We start from the raw sequence: 26,412 nt of genomic DNA, 5'->3' as shown, positions 1-26,412 counted from the left end.
TATCCCAGATGCATCACTTACTAACTCTGTGAATGTGGGCAAGGCACTTACCATCTTAAGATAGAATTTCTTCATCGTACAAGTGAAATGGTACTTTGTCTTTTGTTTAAGTACTATTATGAAAAAACAGACGGCAACTCACTGTGTTAGCTGTAAAATGTTTGTAAATGTTAATGATCAGACAAGTTCTAGCCAATAAACTCGTACACAAGAGGCCAATCATACCTCCAAGTGCCCCAAAACTAGAATGTTTACAACCCTGAAGCTCTGTTCAATGTCCACGTTATAAAAACTACACCATCCACTACCAGAGACATCTGAAATCAGGGGAAATAATTCTGTTTGGTAGTTAATGTGATAGCACAGATTCTAATAAATGAAAGTTCATTTGGGGTAGCATTAGTATTTTTATTTTAAAGGATTATAGATAACACACATTTTCACTCACAGGACATTTGCCAAATTCCTGAATATACAATGCTGGAAAACAACATGGAGTATAATCAACTGTAGGACAGGCTGAGCCAACCACATGGTATGGAGGTTGGCTGCTATTAGGAACAATTCAAACATCACTTAAGTGATTTCCATATGTCTTAAATGAGAAATTAACAGAGGCACATCCACAAAGCTACAGAAATTTTTTTCTGTACCATCTATTCTGTACCATAGACACATTCTGGAATTTACACTACTAATCTTTAAGGTTTTATTAGAAATTATTAGTATTTAGGGGTACCTGGCTAGCTCGGTTGGTTACCTAGCCAACTCTTGATTTCAGCTCAGGTCATGATCTCAGGGTCATGGGACTGAGCCCTGCATGGGGCTTTCCTGATTGGCAGCGAGTCTGCTTTAGGATTCTTCCTCCCTCAGCCACTGCACATGCATGCACATGTACACATGTGCTCTCTCTAAAAATAAATAGATCTTTAAAAATTTTTTTAAAGAAATAATATTTAAATGTACTTTATCTTAAAGAAATAATTAGTATTTAAATGTACTTTAAAAATGTACTGAACTAATCATATATGTATACATATGGACACATGCATACATATATCTATATATACATACGTAAATGTAGGCCAAAGGGAGCTTTAAAACAAGCACCAAAGAATACTTATTGATTGCAGAAGTAGAAACTGGGCTTCCTAAATATTAATCATGTTATTAACCATATGTTCAAAAATAGAGCAAATAAAGCAAAAATTATATTGCACTTAACCATACAATATATAAAATGGTTAATATACAACAAACAAGTCCATGATCAGACTGTAAACGTAATTAGACACTTGCATGTCATAAACATTACTACCTTAAGAATATATACTTTAAATAGTATTATCAAAACTGTTCTAAGTATAACATCACAAAAAGTTACAGGAAATGGCAATAACCTGCAAATAACAGGATTATTTCTATTACATTCTAAATCCAAATTTTATTTCCATTTATGCATCATAAAAGGAAATGTTAAAACTAAATCCTGAAGTAAATACTTGTTTCTGATTTTTTGTTTCTTTATAAATCTAGACCTATGTTACAGTATTGCCATTTCAAAGAAATAACCTACAGTTTCCAAGAAGAATTATTTTTAATACCAGCAGTCTTCCTGTTCAATATACAAAATATAAATCTCTTCTTCTGTCAGAAAGGTCAACATTAAGAATTCTATACCAGGTTCTTTGTTCTGTATTTTCTTTTCCTCTTGGGTGCAGTGAACTCTAAAGACATAAAATTAAGAAGTCTGTCAGTTCTAAAAAATAACTGGTAACATACATTTAAACTACAGAGCTGTTTAATTGGAATGTTCTCACAACAAAATTCCAACAAGAAATCCTAAACCTAACATATACATTCTTTTCTTCAAAATGATAACTGCAGTTGAAAACTTACTACTTACTACTGTAGATCCTATTCTTTCTTCCTAAATCCTATTTAATAATAAGCTACTCTGAAGTGGTTTCATATGGATATTCTCTTCCTACAGCTAGCATAGACCCAGTGTGCCAGATCGGAAGGTATACAGACTAATGCAATGAGAGTAATTAAGATTTGAATTTCATTTCAGTTAAACCTGAAAACGTAACCCAAACCACTAGTACCATACATCTTTTTGGCTATGACAATGGATGCCATAACCAACAACCAACATCCAAATACGTGTTTATCTAAAAACAGTTGTGAACTTAAAAATTACAAATCATTCAAAACAAAAAAAAATAGTAAGATAATACAACATGAAAATTATGAAAGATGTAAAGAAATAAAATATTCCCCATCAAAGAAAAACAAAAGAGGAGTGATAGGAAAAGGAACAAGAAAAGACAAAGAAGAAAAAGGAAAAACAAGTAAGAAGAAAAAGAGATTCCAGGAATCTTCTAGATTCCTAGAAGACAGCAGTGACCAGGATGGAGTGGAGCAGGCCAAGAGAGCAAACCATCCAGTAAAGCAGGTCGGAGGTCAGCCAGAGACTCTTTTAAAAGATGAAAATGACAAAATTCACCTTGTATTTGAATATCCCAATAGGAGATTTACTCAATCGAGGAAGAGTTTGAGGATAAATTAGTGTTAAGTCTACAGAAAAAATAAATTAGTAAGGCAAAAAGTTATCAGTCTCTAGGGAAAACAAATGTACACATTAAGGAAGAATAATAGTAGATTACAGGGCTCTGTTGTCAATAATGTTTTGTAAATGCAGAATACTAATATAACTAAAATAATTATACTGGAAGGCCGGGGCCTGAGAAGTATACATGTGTCTCAAGTGGGAGATGAAGAATGTATTAAAGAGAACTACACCCTTGCCTTCCTCACTGTAAAGTCAAGAGATAATCCACAGAACTAAAACATAAATAAGTGACAAAATACATGGTTTTTTTGAGACACAGAGGTAAATACCAAAATAATAAAGAGTCAAAGTGATTAAGAAAGAAATGGAAGCCAGAGTCGGAAGACTGTGATTTCCTATAATATTATTAAATTATTTGAATTCAATTATGTACATTAATTAAATTATAATTTAACCAAATTTTTAAAAATCACAAACTGACAGACTTTAAATGGGACTTGCAAAGAGCCTTAAAGGTATGTATATATAGTTTAACTGCTCACAAGAAAATCCACCAATCAAGACTGGAAAGAAACTACAATCTGAAACTCATCATAAGACTAAGGAGTATCTTATACTAATAAACAAATCACAGAGGCACTCACATTTCTAAAGGAACAAATATTCCCTTGTAAGTGTCTATTCTTTTTTTATATACTTCTATTCTTTGTCTATATAGTTCTGTAACACCCTGCTTCTCCCTACCATAATGAACTGGGTTGGTTTTTCTCCCTAACTAAACTCTAAGGTCCTTGAAGGGACAGACTGATCTGATTCATTCAACAATATGTATATAAGTCCCTGTGGGCCAGTCACTGTGCTCAGATCCATAACTGTGATCAAAATAAAATGGTTCTAAAATTCCAGTAGTATGTATCTTTTTTTTTCCAGTAGTATGTATCTTTACAGCCCTGTACATAGCTAAGTGTTTGAAACACAATAGGCACTCAGTAAATGCCTAAATAAATATAAAGCCAAAATGAAAAAAAGTCATTAGGCATTATTCTTAACACATATTCATTATCATTGATGGATTACCAATTATCAAGCCTAGCCTGCTAAATATAACTTATTCTCTGTAATACTCTAATTATTACTAGAGACAATATTAATTAAGCTTGTTTAATAAACACTACAAATTATGAAAACTATAACACTACCAGATAAAGTCATTTTAATTTACATCATGCAATTTACAACTATTTAGTTATGATCATCATTCTATAGGTGAAAATTTTATATTCAAATTTGAAATAACTATTTTTTAAATAACTGGTTTTTTTTGGTTTTTTTTTTTTTTATTTTTATTTATTTATGATAGTCACACAGAGAGAGAGAGAGAGACAGAGACATAGGCAGAAGGAGAAGCAGGCTCCATGCACCGGGAGCCCGATGTGGGATTCGATCCCGGGTCTCCAGGATCGCACCCTGGGCCAAAGGCAGGCGCCAAACCGCTGCGCCACCCAGGGATCCCTAAATAACTGTTTTTTTAACAATAAAATCTTCTTAAAGTTATATCCAGAAATTTGTATTTTGTGAACCCTTTGTTACGAACACATTCCAGACATCCTCAGGATGAGGTGTGTTCACATACTAATAATGGTATTTTATCTAGCCTTCCCTTCTCACCTCAACTGACCATTACTTCTCCTTTCCATTTACTTATTGTATTAACATTTACTTTTAAGTGTCATGTTGAATACTAAAATTCTCCAATGTGTCAAAGAAAAAAGCATCACGAGAACACACAGCCAACCATCATGCTCTTCAAAAGTTCTAAACCTCACTCTACAAGCATAACTTTCCATTAGTAGTTTGACAAAATTTCATCTGTACCTGGTTCACTAAAACTTTCATTGTCCTCTTCCTCTTCTGTAATTACAGGCATACTCAGCCTCAATGATTTATCTTCTTTATGTACATTCTGCATGTCATCTGGAAATAGTTGGGAAAATGAGTTCATATAAAAACAAAAAGATTAATCTTGAAAAATTTTTACACAAATAATGGCATTATTGCAAGAACATAAAAATTAAACTAAAAGCTAAAATTATAATGGTAAAGAGAAATATGCATTTTAAAATAAGTATCTATTTTTAAGTATTATTATATTTGTACCTATGCTTTGAAAAAAAATCTAATTCTTCCATTAAAGTAAAGAAAATGGAGGAAAAGAGAAAAAATGAAATTATCCAAACATGAATATTTTACTCAAGCTTTATCACACACATCACGGGTTGTATCTGCAGACAACAGAGAATAATCATGTGTCTTAATTCACCTTAATTAACTAATCACAAATGTAATTTTAAAGGTAATAGCCTTGTTTTTGAATGTATACTTTCTTTTCTCACTACATGTGCTCCACAAGATAGATTTCTCCAGTCATAATTTGCCACTGACTTACCATTTTCCAAAGTATTTTTCTACATCAACCTTCTGGTGCCCGATGAAATATCCTAACCAAATTGATCAAATACAATTGTCTTATCAGGTCTCATTTAGCACATAACTTTCAGGTCTCAACAGTAACGCCCACATATATTTTCATTCCTCATGCTGCCTTATGCTTCTCCACAATATTTTTACCACCTGATCTATTATTACATGTTAATCTTTTTTCTCTATGGTCTCCCTCTTCCCACTAGAATATAAATTTCACAAAGACAGACTTTGGTTTCAGTCAATGTATCCCTAACACTTAGAAAAGTGCCTGGCATACAGTAGGGCCTGAATAAATGTTTATTAAATGATTAAATATGGGTTCAACGATTTTATACCACAGTATTTCATTTAGCACACATTAATACATTCCTGTCAGCACAGTAGGCAAGAAATTAAATGAAAATAAGTTTAAAATTTTCTGCTCTGAACACATACACGATGAGATTCTTAACGGAATATGGAGTTTATGGAATAAATACAGATTGCTCTAAGGTGGAGTTGAATAAATTGTAGCAATAAGCTTCCACGTAAACATAATTCAAACTTAAAATAATACTAGTTTCCCATTAAATCATTAAAGTAGAATTTTACCTTTACTTGCAAATCATAAATACTAACTACAATAACTTACACGATTTTTAAGATGATCGATAATGTTTTAGGAAATCTCTTTCTACATCTAATTACATTTTTTTAATACTTGAACCTATTTTTTAATACTTGAACCTGTAAAGTTTTTCAGTTCACAAAATTAGTACAATCTACCCAAGTTAACTTTTAGCCATGTCCATCCATACCCATTATTAATGATTTTTCCCTAACTCCACATTTACAACCTCATAGAATCTATCTAACCACATCAAGGTAAGGATTTTTGAGTTAACAGGGAGAGTTGAGAAACAAGCCTTATTTAGTCACATGATGAATAATCACGTTTTAAGAGATGGATTTCTATATTGTTTAAAAAAATAAAAATCAGGGCAGCCTGGGTGGCTCAGTGGTTTAGCGCCGCCTTCAGCCCAGGGCCTGATCCTGGGGACGCAGGATCGAGTCCCACATCGGGCTCCCTGCACGGAACCTGCTTCTCCCTCTGCCTGTGTCTCCGCCTCTCTCTCTCTCTCTGTCTCTCATGAATAAATAAAATCTTTAAAAATAATAAATAAATAAAAATAAAATAAAAATCAGTGTTTTCTAAGAGCTCTTAAAAACAAATATAGTGCTTCACCCATCTATTTTGCAGCCAGAAACCCAAGCAAACACACAAAACTTCAGATGTTTATCTCAAAGTCCACATATTAAATAAGGTTCATGAACTTTAGTTACCAGTATGTTCAAGCCTTTATCTAGAACCTGATTACATTCATTTTACATAAAAGTGAAATGAAGGGCCAACCAGTTTCTGAAACCATTACAGTTAAGGTGCAAAAGGACAAAAAAAATTGCTATAAGCTACAACGAGAACCGAAAGAAGACACCTACCATGATAAATGTAACAGAAAAAACTTTTTAAAAAGTAAAACCTAAAAACTGACAAAGTACTGCAGCATGAAGCCATAAGTATACACTTCTCCACACAAGATATTTCTTGATACGATCACTGCATTATAAAACCTAGTAACATAATATGCTTATGATGATAACCCTGATTCATAAAGAGAAAATTAAATTATGTTTAGGATATACTGTTCTAGAAAATAGGAGAAAATAAAATACATTTAAACATTTTTCTAATTATAAAAATGATAAACGCACATGGTAGAAAATAAGTAATATATAGAGAAGAATGTTTTAGAGAGATATTAACCAGAATAATTAAACTTCTAAAAAGTAAATTTTGACATTTAAATCATTAACCTAAATTATTACAAAACTAACTCCCTAGAGGGTATCAGGCACTTAGTTTTACTATGCTCAAAGCTAACAGAGTAGGATACAATTATAACTAATAGACTATTGCTCAATCTCTAGTAACAAATGATTACTAGACATGCAGCTGGAATACAATATACTAATTGCATGTCTAATTTGAGCTCCAGACTCACATTTCCAGTTACCTGAGGGACAGCAAGTATAGCAGTTAAAGATTCAGGCTTGGATTCAGACACACTGCTATTTGAGTCTCAGCTCCATTTATTAGCTAGGTAACCTTGAACATGTAAAAAAAAAAAAAGCATGGCAGATATTAAGTGTGACAGAAATAACAGCTGCTACTCTCTTCACCATCATATCAACATTACTATTACTGATGTACTTCCAGAAATGTGTATAGTCTAGGAATGAGGAACACATACAGCTGAAGCTTAAATAATACAGACCTAGGTTAAAAACAAAACAAAACAAACTTAAGTAAATCCAATCACTACACTAAGCACTTATTTATGTGCCAGACAACTATTACAGGAATTGGACCTGGAAAGGCAAACTTGGGCAAATTCTACCCCAAATGAAGTCTTCATCCTGTGATCCTTATTTCTGTCAAAGGCACCAACATTCCCTCAGTTGCTTAGGCATTAAGCATCCTTATCCTGTCCCTCTCCACCAGCCTCTATATTTGGTTACATATAGCTACGTTGGCATCTACATTTGGTAATATACATTGGCTCTCATATTTGTCACTCTTCTTTGTCAATTCCTACAACCACCTAGCCAGATACTCATTACTCCTAAACAGCCTTTTACTTAGTGTTCCTGTTTTCAGTTTATCCCCACCTACCTAACCACACTACTCCCGACTGATTTTTTTCTAAGAAAACTGATCATACCACTTTCTTGCTCAGAATTCTCAATGACTCCCCTCTGCCTACCAAAATTTAATGGTTCCACATCTCAGGGCTGGTCGAAATACAATCCTCGACATATTTTTCTACATTAACAGTAGCTCCTCAACACATCCTTTATACTCTCAAGCAGAAGGGAGTCACTATACTTCCAACTACCCTGCTTTTTTCATGCCAATCCCTCTATTTGTCTAAAGTCTGTGAAAGTATTTTTAATTATATTAAAATAAAAAAACTTTGGATTTTTTTCCTCATTTCTAAAGTAACATACAGTTATCACAAAAAATTCACAACATTACAGAAATTCATGGGCTTGGAAATTTCTCATGATCCCATCCTAAGAATTAACCACTATTAATATGCTTTTAGATTTAATGATAAACATTATGTTTATGTCTACATATGTATTTCTTAAAAGATTTTATGTATGTATGTATATGAGAGTATGTGTGTGCAAGCAGGGGGGAGGGACAGGACAGAGTGGGAGGGAGTGGGACAAGTAGACTCCTTGTTGAGCTCAGAGAGCCCAACAGGGGACTGGACCCCATGACCCTGAAATCATGACCCAAGACAAAACCAAGAGCTGGACACTCAACCAACTGAGCCACCCAGACACCCCTTAAGATATTTTTATAAACAGAAATGCAATCTAAGTAATACACTAAGTAATACATTGGTATATTTTGGATCTATTTTCATGTCACTATATATAAAACTTTCTCTAGCTTTTTAATAACTGCAAAATACCCATTTGTATGGGCTGACAATTTTATGTACCCAATTTTTCGATGTTATATATTTGACTTGTTCTTTGCCATTTCAAACAATCCTGCAATAAATATCGTGTGTGTTTTTGTTACTTGTAAAGAATAAATTCCTCAAAATTGAATTGCTATATTAAAAGGCACATACCTTTAAAATTTTGACAGATGATTCCAAATTGCTGTCTAAAAAGGATGTGCCAATTTATACTCCCACTTAAATTCAGATTTTACCTCTTTACACTCTATCAGTGGGTATTCACTTATCCTAATTCTTTGCCAAGCTAATAAATTATATAAAAATCATGTTTTAATTTACATTCCTTTAACTTTTGAGATTAAAAATCTCTTCATATGCATGTTGACTGCACTTTGTGAATTGCCTGCCAAAGAGTTTTTACACTGGGTGGTGGCCTTTTTTTCTTACTAATTTATAAGAGCTTCCCTAAAATTAGAAATGTTAACATTATTATATGTGCTGCAAACAGCTTTGAAGCTATTTTGCACTGTTTTAGAGCATAAAGTACCTCTGCTTTACAATAGCAGAGTTGAGTAATTTTGACAGAAATCATATGGCCCATGAAGCCGAAAATATTTACTCTCTGGCTATCTACAATAGGTCTGCTGACCCCCTAATCTAAAGGATTCTTTTTTTAATTAAGAACGGATGCTAGATTTTATCAAATGTCTTCTTGGGTAACTATTAAAATGAATTCACATTTTCCCCTTTAGCTTATTTGTATGACAAATTATATTGATAAATTCCTAATTGTACCATCCCTGCATCCTGGAACAAAATGCATTCATCAAATTGTTTTATATCTGGGATTCTTTCAAAATATATAACACAAGTTTTTTTCAGTAATACTTATGTGAGATTGGTCTAACAGTTTTCTTCCCAATATCTGCTAATCTTGTAAAAAGAACTAAGAGGGCAGCCCCAGTGGCCCAGCGGTTTGCTGCCGCCTTTGGCCAGGGTGTGATCCTGGAGACCTGGGATTGAGTCCCGCATCCAACTCCCTGCATGGAGCCTGCTTCTTTCCCTCTCCCTCTGCCTGTGTCTCTGCCTCTCTCTGTGTATCTATCATGAATAAATAAATAAAATCTTTAAAAAAAAAAAGAACTAAGAAATTCTGCTTTTGAAGTATTTCCTGATTGTCCTTAACAAATATGGTATCTCCTTTGAATTTTCAGTATACTTCAAGCAACTCTTACCGAACTTCATCATATCTGGACTATGTTAAAGGTATTTAACTTCAATTCTCCTTCCACTGTCTCAATATAGGAAAGAAAACATTGTTGAAAAGCCATAATATATCTTTATATACTACTGTAGTAGCTGGGAGTGTGTTTTGTATCAAGCATTAAATTTTTCCTAATGTTTCCAATGTTTTTTACTCCTGAGCCTGCTAATTAGATTCCAACTTTATGTCTGGTGAATATATATTACTTGTGTAATTTGTTAAAAATTAAACTATTGAAATATATAGTCATTTCTTTAAGAATCAAATACCAAGGTTAATTTTATAAACACACTATTTTAAAGGAAAATTAGTACAGCTAAAGGGTAATATAGTTTATATAGAGTATATAGTTAATAGAATGTATTACTTATACCTAATTCTACACATAAGTTTAATTCACACATAAAAAGTACTAATAAAGTATGCCCTGGATAATTCTAGAATGATTCTACAACTAGCTATTTCATTTTTGGACAAGTTAGTTAATTTGTGTGGACCTAAATTTCATCATCTTTGAAATGATGAATATGTCAACTCCTGGGGTCCCTTAAAGCAGTCAGTTTCTAAGAATCTAAGAAAATTTATTTTTTATGTTAAATTTCACAAAGTTCTCAAACAAGTACCTAACCCCTTTTAATAAAGAAAACTCGGTGAGAAGAGGTTGTAAACAAGATCCATTATCTCTCATGCAGTCTCAAAAGACTAAAAAGTTACCTCTGTTTCTGGAAGGCATCTTCCTTCCTTCTGATTTCAATGTTTCTTTGTTTCTTTTTTTCCTAGTTGCTTTGATTTGTCCTTGACCAGATGCAGAATCAGAGTCAGAAGAGTCAAGTTTGACTTGACGATGCCTTCTTGACTTGGATGCCTTAAGAGTTAGAAATCCAATTAACCACAATGAATCACAAAATGAATCCAACTGACCAATTTAGGAAAAGGCAAAATATACAAAGAGGAGGAAAAATAAGTCATAAAGTATTCCACCATTATACTGGCTTAATACTTGGTGCATAAATATACTCTTTTATTGTTACAACAGGAAAGGCTCCCTGCAGCTGTCATCATCTACTCAAACTGGGTAAAAAATATGGTTGTTGGGTTAAAACATAGTTGTAGTTGCATGGTTGGGAAACAGGTGTAAAGGATGAGTATGGTTTCTTACTGCCTAATATCCTATCCTCCCTTTATTCTAATAACATTTATGTTCCTAGTTACCACCATGTGTGGTGAGTGGAACTACTTTATGCCTGGCTCCAGGTATATGCCACTGATCTAGTCAGAAGTTTCACATCACCACAGCCACTGATTTGTTCAGGAGTGGGCATGTGAGCTCTATCACAGCTCAATTTTAAAATTCTGTCTAGCTATTAGGAAGGAAAATTCTTCCTTTCTAAAAACCTAGAGCTGGGAATGTGCAAAGCTGGCTGTCAGACACAACACATGAAGAGAGTGAAAGCAACATAAGAGTTAGAAATTGAGGGACAGCGCAAGGACATTTCAGTTTTATCAATGAATTCTATTATTTGCTTAAGCAGAGTCCTTATAGGAGTTTTCAGCTAATGTGACATACACAGTCCAGGTATTAACAGATATTTAAAATTATTACTCATTATGTTAATTGTACCTCAATAAAGAAAAAACCTGCAGCTATGCTATGACACACTCTTATAACACTTTGTGGGAATTACAATTTAATTCTTTAATAACTTTTAAAAAGTATTTTATATCTTAAGATACACATTAAACATTAATTAGTACTATATACCATGGAACAGTTCTGGTTTAAAACAATTTGGATTAATTAATTTATTATCCTTAGGGCTTTCATTCAATATTTTGTACTCAATTTACTGTGGGATAGCAAATATGTAGTACTTAACTAACCTATAATCATTTTTAATTTTTTTATTTATTCCTTCTCATTTCTACAACTAGAAAATGATAGTAATTTCCACAGGATAAAGACACTCTTATACTCATGAAAATAATCCAAGAAAAAATATGGGATTAAATACATAAATTTATCAGTGCTTCCTCCTGAAATCCCACTAAAATGAGTGTAAGAAAATAAAAATGAATAAACTCACAAAACAAGATAATAGAAAACAACACAGCTGCTAAAAAAAATTTAGTAGTAGGAACAGTGAACGATAGCTGACCTAACAGAATCAAGAACTCTAAAATCTAATTGCCTGTACCAGGAAAGTTACTATAAAGCAAGTTAATCCAAGTGGATCAGAAATGAGAGTCATCAGAAATGGGTCTAAAAATCAGAGATATGCTGAAAATCTACAAAATCAATAGCGTCCCATTTCCCAAAGTCAACTGACCTCCTATAGAAAACTGGAGGCTTGGGGTAGCCCTGGTGGCGCAGCGGTTTAGCGCCGCCTGCAGCCCAGGGCGTGATCCTGGAGACCTGGGATCCAGTCCCATGTCAGGCTCTCTGCATGGGGCCTGCTTCTCCCTTTGCCTATGTCTCTGCCTCTCTCTGTGTCTCTATGAATAAATAAATTTAAAAAAAAAAAAAAAAAAAGAAAACTGGGGGGCTTGCTCTCTGGAGAGGCTAACCCAGAGAAGGTGCCAGCCAGCCTTTCCTGATAATAGGGAAGTTAAGTGAAACCTGCATAAGGAATGGTATACCTCTTGATTTTCTCTGTAGGCTCCCAAAATATTGGTAGCTGGGCTTACTTACCCTTCCCTCCTCCCGACAAGGGAATGGAAGGTTGCTGTCTGGTAAAAATGACAAGATCCAACAAAAAGAAATACTGATGTTAAAAAGTCTTATCTCCACATGACCACTCTTAAATATGATCTGAGGCTCTTCAAACATTTTAAAAATGCCACCAAAATGAAAGAGATCAAAAATAAAAACAGGAACTCTGGAGGAAAAGGGGTAATCTACAAAACACTGTAATGAACATCCTCAAGGAGATAAAAGATAAAGATATTACATCAAAAAATACATTTTTTTAAAAGCTTTTATTTATTTATTCATGAGAGGCAGAGACACAGGCAGAGGGAGAAGCAGGCTCCATGCAGGGAGCCCGATGTGGGACTCAATCTCAGGATGCTGAGATCATGATGAGAGCCGAAGACAGACACTCAACCACTGAACCATCCAAGTGCCCACCAAAATACATTTTTTTAAAGAAAAGATTCAGAGAAGGAAAGAAAAAAAAAAAAAAAAAACCCTTAGCAATAAAAAAAATTAAAAATCCAATATGATTCAGAAGATAAAGTTTAAGCAATCTCCCTAAGAACAGAGATTGAAAACAGAAAAGAAAAATAAGAAAATAAAAATTCAAGAGAAGGAGCAAAAAAATGCAGCAAATACTATCAAAGCAATTATTTATTAAAAAAAAAAAATCCTCAGAACTGAAGGCTATCAGATCAAATGGATGCCTGCCATGAGAGCCAAGAATGATGGAGAAAAAGACCCATACCAAATTACACTATCATGAAATTTCAAAACTCAAGGGATAGAAAATCCTAAAACCTTTCACAATCAAGAATACTAAAAGTGGGGATCCCTGGGTGGCTCAGCAGTTTAGCACCACCTTCCACCCAGGGCGTGATCCTGGAGGCCCGGGATGGAGTCCCGCATCGGGCTCCCTGCGTGGAGCCTGCTTCTCCCTCTGCCTGTGCCTTTGCCTCTCTCTCTCTCTCTCTCTCTCTCTCTCATGAATAAATAAATAAAATAAAATCTTAAATAAATAAATAAATAATACTAAAAGCTGGAAGACAATAAAAAGCAACAGTATCAAAATTCCAGGTAAAGACCAGAAAAGACAACTAAAAGAGAAAAAGTTGAAGATGGATTAGGAATACAGGGGTGGAAGTGGTGGAACAGGAGACTGCCGGGTAATATAAGCTCTATAACAGTATTAGACTTTTTAAACCATGTACATGTATTACTGTGATTAAAAATAATGTCAAAAAAGCATCAAGTCAATTCCTAAATGACCTTACTAACAAAATAACTTACCTGAACCACAACTGAAAAGGCCTTTGATTTTATTCTTGCTAAGGATTCTGCCCTTTCACATCTCTGGATAAAAAAGAAACGGGAAGGGGAAAAAGTCAACACACATAAACCTTAAAAGAAATTACAGATTCCCCAGTATTTGTTACCAGAAATGAGATCTGAGACAAAAGGTAGGGTCAAAGAAATTAGCATTTATTGGACACATTGGCCAAAGACATACATGCACACTACATTCTCATAGCGGGTTCACAATACCATCCCCGTGGCTACTGACTGCTGTTATTCAGGATTTAAGGAGACTATGAATGAAACCCTTGGTGATCAGGCCATTCCCCCCTCATCTGCCTATGTCCTAAGATGGCTCCTTGTCTCATCCACCAAGATGGATGAAAACTCTGGAGGCAGGAAGCACTAACTGTAGCTAGAGCTCCATACTGGTTCAAAGTCAGACAGGAAGGAAAGACATTTAGCAAACACCCTGCTCTGTCTGTGTATGGACTGAGAGCACCTTCCACCATTATGCTTCCCTTTCCCTGTAGAAACACTTAGCATCCTCACTCCCAATCTACACTTGATGTGTCTTTCACAGGGTTTCTAGTAAAAAAAAAAAAAAAAAAAAAAAAAACAGACTAATTCTTCAGAGAACTGATGTTTCAGAACTGTCTCAGATAATTGTTACAAAAGTGACCAAGGGTCATGATACTTGTATATAGAATCACAGCCACATGTAAAATGAAAGAAGCTAACCCAAATACTCCCCTGTAAACAATCATATAGTGAATTTTTCTGACCTCTGATTCTTGCGAATTTCCTTCTCTCTTTTCTTCTCCATCTTTAACTTTTGATTTTAAGGGTGGATTCTAAAAGAACAAAAAAGTTATATATGCACATTTATAATTCGAATTCACTAAAAATCAATTGCAAATCATTTCATAGCAATGAGAATCATTTACTTTCAATTATTGCAAAACTAAAAGATCATTTCACATTATTACAGCATGGTTCACCACCTGACATTAATATCACGGTTAGGTTTCAAAATAGTTCTAAAATTTATCAATAAAATGCCTAAATCCTCCTAATGAAGGAAAACATGCATTTCATATAGCAGTAAGAAAACTGGTTTAAGAGGTACCTGGGTGGCTCAGTGATTGAGTATCTGCCTTTGGTTCAGGTTGTGATCCTGGGGTCCTGGGATCGAGTTCCACATCAGGCTCCTTTAAAGGATTTTATTTATTTATTCATGAGAGACACACAGAGAGAGAGAGAGGCAGAGACACAGGCAGAGGAAGAAGCAAGCTCCCTGTAGGAAGCCTGATGCAGGACTCGATCCTGGGGTTTCCAGGATCATGCCCCGGGGTTAAGGCAGTGCTAAACCGCTGAGCCACAGGGGCTGCCGCAATAAATAAAATCTTTAAAAAAAAAAAAAAAAAAAAAAACTTTTATTCTCCTTTCCTTCAGGTTTTCAGAAGTCTTAGTAATGCTAACTAGAGTTTATTAAAAGAGAGTAATATAAAAAGAAGTACTATAAAAGTACTAAAAGATAATATAATAGAGTTTTACATGAATAGCCTAGGTCATTTGTGTAACCCATTTATAACAAAATATTCAGACATTCTAAAATGTGCTCTCTCATTAAAATAAATATGGGTAGAGCAAGCAAATTATTTTCTTCTTCCCAAGACTGTAATCTCATCACTTTCTTCATCTTTTGTAAAATTAAGTTTTGAGCCAGCTCCCTTCATTTTTTTAAGCCAGCTCCCTTTATACAATGAAAAGCCAAAAGCTGGCAGCCAATCTTTCTGAAAGACAATATATAAAATAATAATATGGATCTAGCATTTGTGAAAATATTAACACAATACCAGACACACAGTAAGTCATCAGAACTTGCTTATATACTACATTAATTTTTTCCTAAAAGGATTTCCTAAAATAAGATGGAGTAGTGGTTTCAAAGTTAAAGTTAGCAAGGCTGGCCCTAAGGTTTCCAGAGTAAGAAAGTTTCCCTACATGAAAAGGTTACTGTGGAATATGGGCAGCTCCAGCATCAGTTTTTGGATCAGAAAACTAAATTGAAGATTTATGTTGATGAGGTTTATAAATGGATAAACCGAGGCAGGTAGAGCATGTCCTACCACAATGGAAGAAGCCACCACTCAGGGCTAGCATATGCTGCCATGCAGAAAAATGGGACCTGTGTTACCAAACCACTGACTTTAAAAAAAAATTTTTTAGATTTATGTATTTATTTTAGAAAGAGAAAGAGCATGTGAACTGGGGAAATGGGGACAGTGGCAGAAGGAGAGGGAAAGAATCTCAAGCAAACTCTGTGCTGAGCCTAGAGCCCAACAGAAGGCTCAATCTCACAACCCTGAGATCATGCATGACCTGAGCCAAAATCAAGAGTTGGACATTTAACTGACTGAGCTACCCAGGTGCCCCCAAACCACTGAAGAGAAGTTTTAGAGAAGAGAAGTTGGATGTCTGAAATTTTAAGTGAAGTCCATAAAAATTTAAATGCTAGTGATTAATTCAACTTTTTAAAACAATGTTAGGGGTGCCTAGGTGGTGGTTCAGTCAGTTAAGTGTCTGTCTTCAGCTCAGGACATGATCTCACGGTCCTGGGATCAATCTCTTCGGGCTCCCAGGTCAGCGGGCAGCCTGCTTCTCCCTCTCCCTCTGCCACTCCCCCCACTTTTGGGTGCGGATGCTCTCTCTCTCAAATAAATAAAATCTTAAAAAATTAAAAATTAAAAAATAAAACAATGTTAGGATCAACATTGTGTCAAATAAACCACACCTGTGTGTAGGATCTGGCCCAAAGACTGCCAGTGTGCAAGCTCTGGAAAACCACAATTACTTATTCCTCTATAGTTACACCAATATTATATATAAACATATAGTGTATGTGTGTGTATATATATATACATATATACAGTGTATTTGTATATACAATGTATTATTTAACATGTATTATAGAATTGTTATTAATAACTGTTTCACTATATAATTACATACGAAATCTGTTTGTATGGTTAAATAACATCTGGCAACACCATAGCTAGGAAAATAAAGCCCTTGAAATCTTAACTCCAGAAGAACGTAGGCACTGAACTAAGCTGCATCTCAACTTCTTCACTTATGTCCAGCCATGAATGTACCAGGTGAATACATGGTGAGGCATCAAACAAGCGGTCACATACCTTTCTATCTTTGTGCCACTGCTGATGCTCCAAAACTATGTTCTTAATATTGTCAAAAAAATCATCCTTTATCAAGCTGAGGGCTTTGTCAGGATTGGATTTATCACCTGAAATTATATGTTTCATGTTCTGATAATGATCATGAACATTCAGCATTTCCTAAAAGTAAAAAGATGAGTCTTTTATTTCAATTTTTGAGGAGAAACTTAAAGGCGAAACCAACTCAAAATAAAATGACTAAGTTGATAGGAATAACATGCTATAATATATTGAAAATAATATAATCACGCAGCCAAAATAGTACAACTTTATTAATGAAGAAGCTGCTTTCCAGAGATAATGACTCACTGAATTTAACTCAACAAACATTAATATACACTGTATGGAGAGAGATGGGGAAAAGATAGGACATAACAAAACTTACTTACAGTATAACATCATTAAATATCACTAATGACAACCAAGACTGTATTTTTCTAAATTTTATATTATCATTTCAAGGATATTTAACAATTCTTTATTTTCAGCCATAAATTCCTATGTAATGACTCTCACCCAATCTTCCACCGAGATGTGCTGACTTTCACAAATCTCAAAGCCTATGTGCTTATAAGCTTCATCATTTTTTCACTAGTAAGATCCGGGATTAAAAGAAATAGAAGGCAATGTGTAACAATATTTGAGGAATCACTTATCACTTAGACATTTATTCCCCAGAAACCTCCAGCCAAATGGGTAGGTCTATGAGGTAAGGAGAAAGATAACACATTATAGGCAGACTTTGGAAAACAGATAAAACCAGTATTGAGCCTTAGCGCAAAGACCAGCAGAGAACTACTGACACTTCCATCATAGATGATCTCTCCAACATCTGAATCATCCCTAGTTAGGCTACTCCATTCATTTCCAGTAGGTTTTGATGGAATTGACAAGATATCTATCTGTTCAAGCAATCAGAAACTGCTGGATAGTGGTGAATACTCACATATGCATGATATTCAAAGGAGAACAGTATCTAGACATGGGGAGCCTCTAACTTTTTACAGCTTATAGTGCACTATATCCCATATAGTACATGCAGAAGAATATAGGGAAAAGATCACTACGCTGGACCTGGTTTTGAGCCTGAGTTCTGTCACTTGCCAGACTGTAGCTTTGAGCAAATACCTCAATCTGAGAATCATATTCCACATCTGTACAAAATTAAGCGATGCCATCTAATCCACTATCAAAGTATCAAGTGAGCTTTTACAAGTGGGAGTGTTCTATAAAATGTAAAGCACTATACAAAGGTAAAGGATTAAGAAATAAAACAATGAACTTCAGAGCTTTACAGCCTTGGACAGTCAAATCTAGTCTACACCTTGCAGCGTGCAAATTACTTAACTTCTCTGAACCTCAGTTTCCTTGTTTTTAAAATTAGGAAAATACTACCTCCTTTACAGGGTTACTATCAGTTAAGATAACAACATAAAGCATCTAACATAGTTCCTGAACATGCTGAAAACTCAACATATAACAGCCATCATTATAATTGTATAAAGAAAGACTCAGAAATGAAATGACTAGTTCAAGGTCATATTTAAGTAGCAGAGTTAAAATTAATAGTCAAAAGTTTCTTTTTCCCCATATACTTTTTTAAAAATTCCATTATAATTAACATACAGTTATATTAATTTCATTTAAAAAAATTCCATTATAGTTAACATATTAGTTTCAGCTGTACAATATAGTGATTCAACAAAAATCAAGTTCTGGTCCTATTCTTTTCATTTTATTATTCCTTTTAACCACAAAACTAGAAGTGGCAGAATGAGGACAAAAATACAGGTCACTGACAGGCAAACTTAATAGCATTTGCAGGCAATAGAAGGAAAGTAGAGAAGTATTAAATGTAAGGATTAATAGTAAGAATGGGTCAAAGACTATGCTAGGACAGGACAGTCAACTGAGGTATTGAGGGATAAGGCTCTCAAAGCAGATCAGTGGCAAGCCAAAAACCCTAGATAAAGTCAAGATGACTTTATACAGAAGCTCCTAGCTTGGCACTTCTGACCCTCTTCCTCAATCACCCTATAGGATATGCCATTGTGCATCACCTCAGCTCTGTTCTCTAAAATCTTCCATACCTATTTGCTGACATAAACAATTTTTTTTTTTTAAACAGAGGAACCTTTAATTCAACAGCTTCAGAACCTTTAATTCTTAAGAGTAAAAGAACTTAAAATCAAAAAGCACGTTTAAGAAGGTGTGTTGGAAAAAGTTAACATTCTACCACCCTATTAGTCCATGACCAAAAATTACAACCAATTGGATTCAAATCCTCCTTTTCATTAGAAGAATAGGAATAAGAATAATGCAACATCTTGCTGTTCTAAAACATCCTCTGCCTCTCTCTTTTTATGGTTAACCTCAGTACTTCCTGGCAAATTCTTTCTGGTATCCCCAAACCTTCTGTTTTTCCCAATAACTATTCCAAACTCTCTATTCTCAATTCCTTGAACTCCCAATGGCCCTCTCTTAAAGTTCAGACTATTAGATCTGTTTGCCTTCTACTTCTCTTCTTCACAACTAATCATATGAATCCATTTTCACCTTCTTTCCTCAAGTTTGAAAGGAATCAGGCTTCTCCTGCTCAATGCTAGTCTTTCCCCTGGGCTTCCATCCCAGACCTGCCCACCTCCTCTACAGCAAGAACCCTTCTCCTCCTCCTCCTTCCAAACAACCTCTCCTAACTGACTCCTTACCCTAAACCTAAATAAAAATTTGAAGTTTAACAAATAATTAAAAATTGCTTAAAACAACTATTTGGCAGGGATATTATAAGGAATAAAATAATCTACACAAAACATCTTATTAAGCTCCTGCAAAATAGCTTCCTTCTAATGCAGTAATTCCTATATTTTGGGGCAGGGGGCATGAACACCTTTGAGAATCTGAAGACAGTTATGATATCTCAACCTAACCAAGTGTCCATATGTATGACAGTTTATTATACAACGTAGGGGAAAAAAGGATACATGGACCATCTGAAGGTCATCCATGGATTCCAAATTAACAATTCTTGCTTTAAAATAGTTATTTTACAAAACACACCCAGAGTACTTTCAAAAATCAATTTGCTGGGGCACCTCAGTGGCTCAGTTGGTTAAACGTCTATTGATTTCAGTTCAAGTCATGATCTCATGGGTCCTGAGACTGAGCCCCTTATCCTGCTCCACATTCAGCAGGGAGTCTGCTTGAGTTTCTTTCTCCCTCTGCCTCTTCCCCAGCTCTCACACATACACTCATTCCCTCTCTCTCTCAAATAAGTTTTTTTAAAAAATTGATTTACTACCTTAATTACAAATCAGATGTGATATCTGACAGGCTGAAGCTATCAGAATATGGTAGCATCTACAACACAGAGAAACATTTGAGCAAATCAAAGATCTGATCCCTCTTTTACTCCTGATATAGGAAGATTGAATAGTTGAGGGAAAAAAAGGAGTAACACTTATCAGGAGTCTACTATGTGCCACATGCCATCCTCAGCATTACTCAGGCATAATTCAGTTTCAATTTTCATAATTGGATGAAATGAGGATGGTAATCCTAATATTAAAGACAGGGAAACTAAGGCTCAAAGAGATTAAAAAATCTGACCAAGGCTCCCATCTGGTTAGACTCACTCTCTCATGAGAACTCTCACTTTTTTTTTTTTTTCCCACTCTTTATATATATGAATGAATCCATTCTTTTGAAATGTTAATATATCATGGATTACTAAGGCTGTAGTCCTGTAGTGGGTTTTGTTTTTCAGGGCAGTGCTTTTCTATGCATGTAAAATTCTGTGAGTCTTACTACTGATCCCTGTGAAAGATTTTTTTCTCAATACTAAACAACTGAAATAAAATACCAAAATACATTAGTTGGTAAAGCTACTTTATGACTGTGCCTCTTATCCATAATTCTTGACTTTAAATTTTTATTAGAATAGCATCATTAGAGGATCCCTGGGTGGCTCAGCGGTTTAGCGCCTGCCTTTGGCCCAGGGCGCGATTCTGGGGTCCCGGAATCGAGTCCCATGTCGGGCTCCTGGCATGGAGCCTGCTTTTCCCTCTGCCTGTGTCTCTGCCTCTCTCTCTATCATGAATAAATAAATTTTTAAAAATCTTAAAAAAAAAAAGGAATAGCAACATTGGGGCAGCCCGGGTGGTTTAGTGCTGCCTTTAGCCCAGGGCCTGATCCTGGAGCCTCAGGATGGAGTCCCACGTCAGGCTGCCTGCATGGAGCCTGCTTCTCCCTCTGCCTATGTCTCTGCCTTTCTCTCTCTCTCTCTCTGTGTCTCTCATGAATAAATAAATAAAATCTAAAAAAAAAAAAAAAAAAAAGGAATAGCCTTATTGCTCTCAATGGGTTTTTAAATAGACATTATAAAAAGGAATAGGAAATGAATACATAATGTTAAAAAATAAAAATAAAAATAAAGTCCCTTTAATTCTTGTTTTATGGCCTATCTAAAGTCAAATAAAAATGGTGGTTTCAGTATTTGAATCTAAATATCCTGAGTCCAATTACAGTCTTCTACATCTTTTTGCTTCTGAGGTTCAAGATTTATTCCATAAATTTTCATATATTTAGGGTATATTATTTCTGATACTTTGGAATAACAATAAGCATTCTCTGATTGGTTAAATTCATTGGAAAAAATTCCAGTATCCCACAGATGAAGGTACAACTTCAATATATAGTTAAAAATAAAACAATTTTTTTCTAATATTTGATGGGCAAAAAAAAACAAATTTACCTCTAATACATCAGAAGTGATAAGTTTCATTACACGATCATTTGGGTCCTTAAATTCTTCTGTAACTTCAGCTCGTTGAATTTTCTTCTTCATCCTATATGATAGCTATATGATAATGAATATTTCTCAGATAACTATTTTCAAAAACTATTAGACTTTTAAAACAACTTTTAAGAGGATCCCTGGATGGCTCAGTGGTTTGGTGCCTGCTCTCAGCCCAGGGCATGATCCTGGGGTCCCGGGATCAAGTCCCACATTAGGCTTCCTGCATGGAGCCTGCTTCTTCCTTTGCCTATGTCTCTGTCTCTCATGAGTAAATAAATAAAATCTTAAAAAAATAAATAAATAAAACAACTTTTAAGATGCCATGCCATGTACTTATAAATTCATATGATCTTCAGACAAGTTACATGATTTGCCAGCTGATGTCAGAACCAGACTTAGGACCTAGTGCTCTTTCAATCTAGTGTCTCAACTGTCATGATTGAAGAAATATATTTTATTAGTGGAAGTTTCAACTTTTCACCAACTAATATTAAAATTCCTTGGTCCTCTTTCAGTAACCTGTTCTCTGAATAAAGAAATAAGCAAATGGCAGATGCCAAAACTAATTTCCTTTTCTAACAATTTAATAGACAGCATTTAAAAAAACACTGCATTGAAAAGGAGACTGAATTTTTGTTTTCAAAAAAAAAAAAAAGTAATCAGAAATCATTTTCTCCTATTTTTAAGAAATTTTCTACAAGTATTGGAAATTACATAATATCTTTTCCAATATATGGAGACTGAGGTACTTTATGAACAATGAAGCATAATCTCTCATTTTGAAAAACAATCTATTTTAGATAACATACCAATTTGGGCATTGCCGTAAAATGAAATGCTTTGTCTAGTCGTAGTTTCCTAAAAATATAAGCTGCATCAAAATGTTGTGCATTTATCAAATCTTGCTGAAATTTTAAAACTTCATCCCAATCCTTTAGGGCAACTCTAATCTGCAACAAGAGTAAAAACGTTGTTATTAAAGGTAAATCTTTTTTCACAAATATATTATAATTTTGAAACACTGGCATTCCTATTAATATCAGTTTGTTATAAAAACACTTTACCAATTTCCTGTTTTGCTGAGGGAAAACAAGTATTACCTTTTGTTTTGGTTGACACAGTTGGGTGTTATATAATCCATATAGCAGATACAAAGCACCAACTCTGATCTGGAAGGTGTATGGAGGTAAAAAATATTGCCAAGCCAAAGCTAATGCTTCTTTTGTAAACATGTTCTTTTCTAAATTTCTCATTCTACCACTAGAAAACAAAGAGAAAATATATTATGACTCTTAAGTAAATACGTAATGAACAAAATTTAAAAGAGGTATATTCTAGCAGCTGCTAGAAACTGAAGGGGTGGGTATCCTTCATCTGATCCTTTCATGATCAAGCACAAAGACCTAATTTTCTGCTGTGCTTATTATCCTGAGGCACAGGCATACACTAGGTAAACAAGATGCATATTCCTAAAGCATCAATTTTACTTGCTGAATTGGGGAGCAAAAAGGGAGGGGTCACAAATTATTCCTGGTTAAGAATTTTAAGCATTTAAAATATTAAAATAATCATGGTTATAATACAGAATAAAATACAAAAATTACATGCATTTTAATATATAACGGAGATTTTCCCCAATGCTCTCAGGGATTCACACTACACCTCATTTGTCCTTGAGACACCTAGATGAAAAAGTTAGAAAACCACAATACAACGTAACCCATGCCCTCCTCCCAATTCTGCTGGGTAAAGCTCACCAAAGAAAAGAAAGAACAGGGTAGGAAAGCAGACACCCCTATACTCCCAAAGCCTGGGCTATTCAAATAATAAATATACTAAAAAAAAATACACAATACTTACTGTAGTTTTAGCAACCAAAGCAATTTCTAAATAACATCACTATTCCCAAGTAGTCCCTACCTTTTTCTCATTTCTAGTTTTTCCCATTAGCTAAATATTGAGGTAACTCCAGCAAAATTTTCCTTAACTGCCACTTTTCAAGGGAGATGCACTTAAAGACCATGGGTTTTGGGTACCAGCAGACATAACAGGTTTCATTATCTGCTCTACCACCTACTAGGTTTATGATCATGGACTTAACCTCCTTAAGCCTCAATTTCCCCATCTATAAAACAAGGATAATTATATACTTGCTTTTCAGAGTTGTTCTATGAATTAAATACATTAAGCTATAAACACATTACATTTAGTAGCCATTAAAAAGTTAGTTCCTTTCCAGGGCACTTGGGTGGCTCAGTCAGTCGGTGAAGGGTCTGCCTTCCGCTCAGGTCATGATCCTGGGGTCCTGAGACAGGGCCCCACATCGGGCTCCCCGTTCATCAGCAGTTCTCCCTGTCCCCAGCTCATGCTCTCCTTCTCTCATAAAAAAATAAACTCTTAAAAAAAAGTAGTTCCTTTCCTTTCATTGACTATACAACAAATAGCTCTCTATCCTCCAAATCATGCAATGGACAAACTACGTAAGTAATTATTACATTGAGGAAAAAAAAAGAAAACTTTCATTTTTTATCCAGGAAAACAGAGTTTTAATCACAAGGACTCATTCAGCCAATTATTTAGCTTTTCCAATATCATATATATTATGCTAAAGGATACTAAATTCATCCAGTCACTGTCCTCACAGAGCTCTATCTAGTGAAGGGAAAATTTTAAAGCAGTAATAATAATGATGAGTATTTATGGAGCATTTAGAGTGCCCTCAACATATTTTATCTCATTTAATCCTCAGAACTATGATATGAAGTATTATCACTATCTCCATTCTACAGATATAGAAGCTCAGGCAAGTAACTTGACCAAAGAAGTTACTCTGTGGACTGTGACTGACAATCAGGGGCAGCCCGGGTGGCTCAGCGGTTTAGCGCCGCCTTCAGCCCAGGGTGTGACCCTGGAGACCCGAGATGGGAGTCCCATGTCAGGCTCCCTGCATGGAGCCCGCCTCTCTGTGTCTCTCATGAATAAATACAATCTAAAAAAAAAAATAAAAAAAAATTCAGTGGGGCTCAGTAATCTGAACTTAACACACAATAACCTGTAGTAAGTCAAGAGATAAACAGAGTGCTCTAGGAAAAACAGAGTATGAACGCCTTACTTACCTTACCCTAGAAGGGCAAAGGAAGGCTTCCCTAAAGAACTGTCACTTGAGCTTAAATCTGAGTGAAGAAAAAGGTGGACAGGCAGGAGCTGGGGGAAAGTTCCAGGCTTTGGAAACGCCAAAAAGGGCCACAGGCAGAATGGAGCAAGTGAGTGCATGGAGGCGAATGGCAGATAAAGCTGCAGAGACGAACCGAGGCCCGTCAGGCGTATTAGGGAATCTGAGCTTTCTTTACCCTAAGGGCACTGGAAATCACTGGAGTGGTACGCAGGGGGAGTGACTGGATCTCATTTGTACTTTAGAAAGACAACTTTCGTTATTCTGTGAGACATGAATTCAGTCGTGCTGGGATTTGTTCTTACTTAGGTGTTTGTTTTTAAACATGGGGTTCTAGGGAACAACAGTGGAAGAGGGCAAATGAGGAGGGGCTTAGGCCACGGTGAGGCAGGAGATGGAGGGAAGGGTTTCGAAAGGCGGCCACGCAGAAGTACAAACTCGTCAAGAAGCCGCAAAACGATGCAGTCGAAACCAATCCAAGTGCCCAGGAATGAGGCCCGGCGGGGCTGGCGGCAGCATTCGGACACTGCCGCCTTTCTCAGCCCTTCCCGGATCCAGCGATGCCTCGGAGAACAAAGTGGCGTCCTACGCCGCCTCCCACCTGGGAGAGAGGCGGGCGGCGGACTAGAAACACGCACCAGAAGATGGTCCCGAACTTCATACTCCTCCAGAGCTCCGTGAAGTCCTCGAATCGCACGCTATCCGTCTCCTGGAAGCGGCTGAGCAGCGCCTCGCAGTCCGTTTGCAGGCCGGGAGACGCCCCCATGCCTGCGAAGCCCGCAGGCCCGAAGCGAACTAACCCGCGGATGTCGCCGAGGAAACCGCAACCGGACGTCCCGCCCCCTACAACAGGACGCACTTACGCTCCGTGACGTATTATCCGGCCTCGTTAGCTCCGCCTCCACCCGGTCGCGTGCGAAACGTGGTTTTGCTTACTGCGCATGCGTGGGGGCCTGTTTCCGCCCCCCCGCCCCCCCCCTTTTTTTTTTTTTTTTGCTTACTCTGCTCTCCTTAACAGAGAGACCTAAGGTCACTCCTTTAAACTTCATTGAAGAGGTTTTGATCTCAAGTGTCTTGTGAGCCCAAGAAGGATTTTAGGTCTGCATTAGGCTAGCTTGTGCAAATTGGCTTTACTCTCACTATCCCTTTCCTTTAAGGTGACCCCACTATGACAGAAGTCAGCTTTTACCTCTTAGCTTCTCCCTGGAGCTAGATAGGGAGTGGTAGTTTGTACTTTGCACCATTTTCAGATTGCAGGGTGTGCTATTTTTATTCTGTAGGAGTGGTATCCCAATATAACAGAAAGCATTAGATGATCTGGCTGCAGATCTGCTCAACTCAACTTTCCTGATTGTTGATCTATTTTTAAAATTTTAT

General features: G+C 35.8%; 1 protein-coding gene across 2 annotated transcripts; it reads right to left on the bottom strand.

The window, feature by feature from the left end:
• Window positions 1–387: 387 nt before the first annotated feature.
• Window positions 388–25,888, bottom strand: SNAPC1 (small nuclear RNA activating complex polypeptide 1). Of its 2 annotated transcripts, XM_077909546.1 has the most exons (10): window positions 25,674–25,888; window positions 22,964–23,123; window positions 22,673–22,813; window positions 21,819–21,923; window positions 17,030–17,188; window positions 14,615–14,683; window positions 13,824–13,886; window positions 10,556–10,706; window positions 4,451–4,549; window positions 388–1,727 (listed from the first exon to the last, which is right to left on the bottom strand). In XM_077909546.1, exons 1-10 carry the CDS (start codon window positions 25,799–25,801, stop codon window positions 1,675–1,677), a joined length of 1,128 nt encoding a protein of 375 aa, XP_077765672.1. In that variant the 5' UTR covers window positions 25,802–25,888; the 3' UTR covers window positions 388–1,674. The 2 variants fall into 2 exon arrangements, with proteins under 2 accessions (XP_077765672.1, XP_077765673.1); XM_077909547.1 differs by lacking the exon at window positions 17,030–17,188.
• Between the last annotated feature and the right edge of the window lie 524 nt (window positions 25,889–26,412).

The sequence above is a fragment of the Canis aureus genome, chromosome 9 (assembly GCF_053574225.1).
Source record: "Canis aureus isolate CA01 chromosome 9, VMU_Caureus_v.1.0, whole genome shotgun sequence".
NCBI lineage: Eukaryota > Metazoa > Chordata > Mammalia > Carnivora > Canidae > Canis > Canis aureus.
This window is presented reverse-complemented; position numbering and strand designations above follow the sequence as displayed.